The 8,555-nt window shown below is 40.2% G+C and overlaps 1 protein-coding gene across 1 annotated transcript; it reads left to right on the top strand.

Annotated features, from left to right (window-relative positions):
* On the top strand, positions 1–7,393 carry LOC115014227 (cysteine-rich and transmembrane domain-containing protein 1). The gene is made up of 3 exons (XM_029440927.1): positions 1–159; positions 4,019–4,341; positions 6,351–7,393. The coding sequence occupies exons 2-3, from the start codon at positions 4,038–4,040 to the stop codon at positions 6,452–6,454; spliced, it is 408 nt and encodes a 135-aa protein (XP_029296787.1). The 5' UTR covers positions 1–159; positions 4,019–4,037; the 3' UTR covers positions 6,455–7,393.
* The last annotated feature ends 1,162 nt before the right edge of the window (positions 7,394–8,555 follow it).

Below are 8,555 nucleotides of genomic sequence, written 5' to 3'. Positions count from 1 at the left end.
ACGTCCCGCAAACGCGATACGCATTGAGTTTGGAGACAAGAGAGGAGAGAGTCGCTCATTGCGGTAAAAAATTGTAGTAAACTCTGAAGACAAAAGGAGTTTCTTCCTACACGGGCATTGCTGCTATTTACACCAGACCAGGATATTATTCATTGAAAGGTAGGTGGTGCACACATGGCCGTAGCTATATTTGTGTGTGTTTATGAGCCTAGTCATCATGAACTTAGGGGGCTGGGAAACTGAACTGTGGGTTGTGGCCTGCAGGTTCCACTTCTATTCGGCCTATATTAGCAGCTTATATTATTTCCTAAACATTATAATGATAACCGAACCTAATGTTGGCGTAAATTAAACTAATACTACTGCAATACTGATATATATAGTCAATATGCATAAAAAGCTAATATGGTAATATTAAGCTAATAACGAACTAGCTTAATAGCCGAGCTCAAATTGATGTAATGCGGCTAAATGTCAATTTATTTTGCAGCCACAAATACTTTGGTTACTGATTTTATATATATTTTGTGTTATCATTTTGTTGTGACTTGGCTCAGTCCATATGTTTGCCTACGTTGTTGTTTGTACGAGACAGCTGTGGTTCTGGTTCTTCCTAATTAAGTCCAATGGGGGTGTATGTTCACACATACACTCAGCCTCTTTGTCTTGTGGATGTGGACAAAGTAAACATAGGCTGCCAGGCTACAGAGCTGCTGTGTAACACGGCCGGTGTAAGCACAGTCTCAATTAAATAAAGCGCTTTTTGTGTAAACTAGGCCAACATAGACTTGTGCTTCAGACCTGCCCTTTTTAAGGCTATCTTTTTAGGGATACAACTAAGATTTTAATGTGTTAATTAATTAAGCAATAAATTAATTTGATTGGACATATTACCTTTTTTAAAATGCCATAATTTGAAGAATTCACCAGTGTTTGGTACAAATTAAAAAAGAAATGCACTTCTGTTTTCTTTTGTTTTTCTTGTGTAGCATAAAGGGACTACAGCAGCATTTCATTGTTCAACCCAGGGTAGTACAATGACAGTAATTGATTAAATGAAATGAGAGTTGACATACACAGTCAATTTCAATGTTACAATACATTTGAACTGTTATATAAGAAAAAGGGAACTTGTGAAATCATGGATGTTCCCCCCACGAGTATCGTTAAGATCATTGTACTTGGCATTTACTGTAGCTTATATCAGTTTAACAACAGCTGATGCTAGCAGCCCTAAATAGGTAGCTTAGATTCAACAAAGGTATTGTTTTAATAAAGGTTTACAACTTCCACCTATTAAGTGGCTTATTTTAAAGTTTACATTGTTTAATGTTGCCATTATAATCGGACTGGCTACGCCTGTTTACTCCTTTTGTCAATACATACAATGCCATTGTCAGAGGGATTTAATGGAGTCACAGACGTCTCAGATGCACTGTCCATGTGTGTGTCTGCATGTGCTATCAGAAGTCCTTTATTAGTCCCACAACGGGGACATTTACCAATATTATCCTCATGATACTGCTGTGGAAATTTCCAGAGCTCAGTCGATAATTCTTGCACTCCAACAGGGAAAAACAAATGGGAAACATACAAATGAACACACGCACGTATTGTGCAAGCCTTCATAGGAGAGACGAGGCCTGTAAATCACTTCTCATCCGAACCCTTTATAACCTTTATCTCATTGAGATTAAAACTCTTTTTCAAGAGAGTCCTGGTTTAACCTAATATGATACCAAAGACTGGTGCAGATTTCTATAGGTACAATAAAGGTAAGGTGACCTACAAGGTGAACTTTGATGCTGTCAACATCCTTATTGGTGTCAGATTACGGATTATTTGTAAAGTCTCTTTGAAAAAGGCCTTTCTCAGCCTTTAGCCAGTACTTTAAAACTATCTAGTCACGAATGACTTGATGAGGTGGAACAAGGATTAACAGGAAGAGAGAAAGAGATCTGATAATTGTGTTATTTTACTGCTCCTCGCTGCCGTAAGGTACAGCAAAAACAAACCACCTGGGATCATTCTGTTCCTCAGGGAGCACAGTAACCATAGTTACAGAGGCCTTTCCATCTGTCAGTAGCTTTAAGAACCCATTCAGGTCGTGAAGTCCAGCCATCTTTGGAAATCACTGCAAGGAGAGGCTTTGTGCTGATGTAGAAGCAGGATGTAGTAATCGTTTCCCCTTGGGTCTATTTATTCATACATTTTTGTGGTATTGGGAAATTACTATGAAATGTACTCTTTTTCGGTAGCCAAGAGCCATCCTTAGACCTTGTCATTAATACCATTACCAAATTAGGTATTGAAAAAATAAATGATTTATTAGTTATTATACTTTAACCTAATAAAAAACATTGTTGGTTCATATAGATAAATGCATTAGCAGCTACTGCATTGCTTTGTTTTAGGCAGAGGACTTCATATGGATGGAGAAGCTGAGCAGAAAGGGTTTGGAGTGCTATTTAGATGTTTATAGTGTACATATACAACGTGACAGGGGAATTCATCGTGGCCTAGCAGAGATGCAGTTTTCCATCTGGCCCATTTTTCTTTGTTGTGGCTGTTCTACATGAGCAAATGTAGTGATGAAGGCTAGCATGAGGGCTGTGATGGCCCCAGATCTGCTTTAACAGAAGCCCTTAGTGGCACTTTGGGAAATGTACTTCCTTCTCACGAGGTTGATAGTGGAACTAACCTTTGGACACAAAGCTAATCACAAACATTTATTGTACTTTCCGCCTAGAACTTAAAACAGTTCCTGGACATTAGCCAACGGCATCGGAATCTTTACACGTCACACGGAAACTAATAATGTTGTCACCGTTGATGTTTGCGTGTCTGTGTTTCTGAGTAAAAAGGAGAACAACGTGTGAAGATACAGTCAGTACAGGCCTGATTGTTCACTGCAATCTTTTTCTCTTTCCCATAGTTCATTTGATTAGCCTCACCCTGCACACTGTGTAACTGAGTCCTCCATTTGTAAAGTGTGGAAAGTAGGAAAATGGTGCTTGTAGGGCGGACGTGGGTTGTGATTGACTATTGACTCATAAGACACCCTTCACAGGCAACAAATAATGCGCTGTGCTGGACTTTCCTGTGTGGAGGTGGAGACATGGTTGTTTTCCGTATGAGACTGCAAAGGCATGAGACAGTAGGAGATATCTTTTAGAGATGAACAACTATATGCAATGTACTTTTCTGTTCTGGGAAACGGTTGCATCCTGTTTGTGCCTGCCTAGAAATGTTGTGTTCTTATATCAGGACTCAAAGGAATCCATTTATGTGTCTCAAGAGGCTGAATTACACGCACACACACCCTCACACACTCACTTGCAGTTCTCTGCGGTTCATACAATACCCTACATTGTCATCAAATCAAATTGTATTCACATAAATATAACGATAACCGCAAACTATGATGCTGGACTGTTGTTTAAGATTCACAGAATTAACCCCAACGGTGCATACTGCTGTTGTTGTAGGGAAATCAATATGTATATTCATACTTTTATGGAGTATAAATAAACTAAGAAGGTATTTACAGCCGTATTATACACTTAGGGTAGGTAAAGTATGTAGGGTTTGTATTGTACATTACTTATGATATATCCATCTACAGGTATTTCTGTAGATATAATCTGTTTTTTGCTTTTCAACATTTGTTATGCATCATGTCAAGCTCTGCATAGCAACTTGTTTTCTTAGTCTTTTCTTGGGTATTTCTCGTGTTTCTATCATCGTTGTACAACCTGTAAAGTTACTGCTGTCACAATTCCTTTTATTTATTCAGAAAGAAATGAATCAGAATAAATCATGTTCTAATTTCTAATGTATGACTCGTGGCTCTTAATATTGTATTGTTTTGTATTCTCCCCGTTTGACATCAGTACTTGATGAATATGTAGTACGCACATCCTCTGCCTGTCTTTACTGCAGTGTTTACTTAGCGGACTAGTTCAATTGGGAAAAGTGCCATTTTTTTCACCATCACTCCTATTTTCTTGTTATTCAGGTGATTGTTCAACCCAAGGATGAATTTTGAGCAGCCCCCTCCATACCCAGGCAATGGCCCCACTGCTCCAGGCTACCCAGCCCAGGGCCCCCCTCCACAAGGCTACCCACCTCAGGGTTATCCTCCACAGGGATACCCTGTGAACATGGAGCAGCCTAATCCAGCCTACCCTAACTACCCTGCGGGACCAATGGGCCCTGGAGGTCCTTATCCTGACCCAGGACAGCCTCCTTATGGGTACCCTGGACAACCACAACCACAGTTTGGCTGGCATGGGGGACCCCCTCCTGGGCCTATGTATGGGGAAGCTCCCAAAAACACAGGTGAGGGGTAACACACAAAAGAGATTGATGCAAATATCTACGGCATTCACAATGGTGTCAAGACATAATGGTTGGACAACCACTGATGATACGAGCCTGCTACATGTGTTCAGACGGGACGCATTGTGAAAGGGTCTGCCTTCTTGAATCCAGGCTTTTCAAAAGATAGTGTTAGGTGTGTGTGTAGCCAAAATCAGCAGTCCTATTATGTAGACACATTGTCTGCACACTGACACAAAAAGGAGAAGAGGCTCTTCTTTTGGCCAAAACTCACTTCACTTTTGTGGTCACACCTTTTGCATTGTTTCACCTTTTGCATTTCGAATAAATGTATTTTATTTAGTGGGAATAGGGCTGCATCAGGAGTGTCTCAACTGGCCTCTATAACCAGGAGAGACAAGTAGACACAAGCTTATCTGATAGCCGACACTGACTTTGGGTTCGATCATGTTACAGGGGACGCTTTTAAGTAGGTATTGATTACTGAAAATGGCATTTATGGTCTTTTACCACTGTCGCCTTTAGCTGTGGCCTCTTCATTATCTAATACTGCTCCAGAAAGACAATCCAAACAGAAATGCCTTTGCAACTCGCATATTAAAGAATCAGCGCGAAATGTCTGTGATAAAAGAACTTTGAATCAGAAATTGGAAAGCCTTTTATATTGAAGGGATCATTTGAATTTGATCAAAGCATTTGAACATTTTAGCATTGTTTAAATCACAATTTCTCAAAAGTTTACATTAAAGGGATAGTACGCTAAGTTTTTTTGTGTTATTGTGTGACTTTGGTGAATCAGAACTAACCCTTTTTTAAAACATAAAAGTTAAAACACAAGAACACAAACGAGTCGATGGAGGCAGCTATAGACCAGCGACACTTGTTTCATACAGCCCAATGTGTCTTAAAAACTATCAAATGTTTGGTTTTTTTCTGCAAAAGAACAAACAAAACCTACTTAATCGATTATTGATTGATTTCTGGCTATTGATTATTTAATGAATTCTTTCAGTGACTGGGACTGCAGAACCTGTCGGCATGTAGAGTAAGAGCTATTAAGGATTTAAAACTGTGATGTCAAGCCAGGTATAAGATAAAAGGTGTCAATCTAGTAGCACCTTCCAACTGAGCATCCAGAATCGAGTTTAGCACAAGCTGTGAAACAAAAAAGCACTCGTCATGGTAAAATATTCAAAATGAATATGCAAATCGAATCTCTCCGAGAACACAGTTTACACGGTTATCCATTAAACACAAGCAGTGAAGTGTCACTGCTCATGTGACTGACTTAAGATAAGCCTCTTCTGGCTTATCAAAGGATAGCGTTCTGCTATCGAGATTCTCACTTTGACTTACCTTGATGGAGACATTCATTATTAAATATTGGCCAATCATTAACCAGTTATATCATTATCAGAGTTCAGTGTGATAAGTGTCAGCTAGCCTCACTTAATCTATTGTCTGGGAGCCGGTCACCTTGGTAACACACTCACCTTTGTCTCGAGTCACTGCACCTGGTTGTTAAAAGCTGGATGAGTGTTAACCTCCACATGAATGATTAATCAGGAACACCAGGAAGGTGAGGTATTTTCAGGCCTTTTGTTTGACTTTGTTCTGTGTATGTGGAACAGATGGTAAACTTCACATATAGGTAGCAGAATCTTTCACATGACTTGTTTAGATGTGTTGCCTGAACGTGAAAAAAAGCCACATGTGAAGGTAAATGCCTTGTTGGGAGCACATGGAGTTCAGAAAGCTCTTATTTCATTGGTTTAATGATACCTCAAAGCACTGCTGAATTTACTCAACTGTAACGCTGTCTGATCATGGCATTACCATGGTGATGTGCCTCCCATGATGAACGTAATTAGACTCGAGCTCACTGCTGAAGACCTGACGGTGAATTATCTCTGGTTTTCTGCGATTTGAAAATCACTAATTGCTTTCACTGTGTCGACCCTTTTTCATTCCTTCCTGCTTTTTTCTCTTTTCCCCCACCCCCACTCCAGTGTACGTGGTGGAGGACAGGAGAAGAGACGACTCAGGAGACACGTGCCTGACAGCCTGCTGGACAGCTCTGTGTTGCTGCTGTCTCTGGGACATGCTGACATAACTATTCTCCAACTCCCGTTATTCCCTTGCACCCCATTTCTGTGCCTCGAGTCCCATCACCCCTCCCATCTGCCTTAAACCTCGCACTCCCTTAAAACCATCTCTCCGTCTGCTCTACAAGTCTTTTGCTCGTCTATAAATAAAAGCCTCGATCTCATATGGAAGTCTCTGTCCGGAGCCACTTACTTGACGTGAAGCCCTCATCACTGACTGACCCTGTCCAGGGGCTACTCTGACTGTAGCAGCTTGTAACTGAGCTTCTAACCTGCAATTTCAGGCTCTTCACTGTAATCGTACACCAACAGGCACACACACACACACACACACACACACACACACACACACACACACACACGTACAGTATACTTGGATCTCAGGCTAATCTAGTGTGAGGCTCTTTGGCACTTTATGATGATTACCTCTGTAAGATACTCCTGCCTGCCCTGTCAACCATCTCCAACCCTCCCTAAATCCCCCTCTGCTATTTTCCATCGCCAAGTACAACCCCTTACCCTGCCCACCCCCCACCCACCCTATACCCCAAAGGCCACCAACACCCGGCTGTTAATGAGCCACAGGGCGCTCTTAAGAAGCTGATGCTTGAAATGTATCCCTTTCATTTGCACAGAAGCTGTTTTTGCCGACGTATGTCTTCAGGTGGAATCATATGACGATAAATGGAATGCATTTTTAAAAGATGACAGTGATTTATGTTTGATTACTGTTAACAGTTGATGGCCACAATGTTTTTTTTCTCATTGTGATCTTGATATGAAAAATGATTCCAATGTTATTTTTTATTACATACCTTGGAGATAAAACTGAAAATATGAGAAAAAAAGTTGTGATTGCTTAACAAAAAAAAACCAAATGACCTGTCAGATGCCTTTTTTTTGCTTTGGATGAGAAACTTGCATTAAAATAATTTATTCCCATGAAATGGAAGGCTTTGTCATTTGTGTACATTTGATGGATTGCAGTATGTGTGTGGGAGGTTAAAGGAGAGCAGGGAGTATAGATCTGTATACTGTAGCCGACAGGGCCTGGCTGGATCCATTCAACTATTTATAACCCAGCTGCTAGGGCAGGATGTTGGTGGATACATGGCTGCCTGCCTGACACGTTAACAGTATGTTTCACAAAAGTGAAGCCATGTGAAACTAAACAACTGGAGAGACAGTTTTACACAAAACTGACATGTCATGACATGATAGTTTTACACAAAACTGTCTCTCCAGTGCTTCTTGATGCACAGTACCTTAAAGGCAGTGATGGAAAGTAACCAAGTACATTTACTGTAGCACTGTATAATTGAGTTTTTTTTGTTGCTGATGTGAGTTTTAATTAAGTCAACCTTTGGATACAGGGCTGAAATGTAATGACAGTAGAGACATTACAGTTTGAAAAGCACAGGTGTAAATAATGACATTAACGATGGTTGCTTTGATTCCAGGTTCCCGGTATCGTGCATGCTGGTTCACTGTCACTCACTGGAACACTTGAAATAGGACAGAGCCATCATTAGTGTTATTAGTAACACCTGTGCTTTCCCTACTACTGACAGTCAGTTGTGAGAACCTATATTCCCAGCTGTGTGCCGCTCCAAATCACGTCCAATCAATTGAATTTACCACAGTTGGACCTCAATCAAAACATCGCAAAGATGATCAAGAGAAATTGGACGCACTGGAGCAAAACTTCAAGCGTCACAGCACATTGCCCAAACGCTTATGTCAAGGTGATATTTAATTTAATGAATATATCTGAAAATAATAATATATGTATATAAAGTACTGTTTTTGCTATGTCTTTATGGGGTGTTAAGTGTGAGCAAAAATGAATAAAAATAGAAATGATTTTAGCACAAGGCTGCAACAACACAATGTGAAAAGAATTTTTCTGAAAGCACTGTAGTCATGTGATCCATTGTTATTATAAAAATATTGATTATTATAGACACTTGAACCTCTCCTAACACAGCTGAAAGGGGGTGAGGCATTTACAATTCAATAGAGTAGAGTAAAATTATCCCAGGCAAAAACATTTATCTGTAAGCACTTAACAGGCGCAATTGTTGTGGGTACCTAAATGGCACATCAGAA

The sequence above is a fragment of the Cottoperca gobio genome, chromosome 10, assembly GCF_900634415.1.
Source record: "Cottoperca gobio chromosome 10, fCotGob3.1, whole genome shotgun sequence".
In the NCBI taxonomy this organism is placed as follows: Eukaryota; Metazoa; Chordata; class Actinopteri; order Perciformes; family Bovichtidae; genus Cottoperca; species Cottoperca gobio.
Note: the sequence above shows the minus strand (reverse complement) of the source record. Positions and strands in the feature narration are given on the sequence as shown.

Coding starts and splice junctions, on each gene's coding strand:
- LOC115014227 (XM_029440927.1), top strand. CDS start 4,038: ATGAATTTTGAGCAGCCCCCTCCATACCCAGGCAATGGCCCCACTGCT. Junction 4,342..6,350: donor GGAAGCTCCCAAAAACACAG/GTGAGGGGTAAC, acceptor CCCCCACTCCAG/TGTACGTGGTGGAGGACAGG.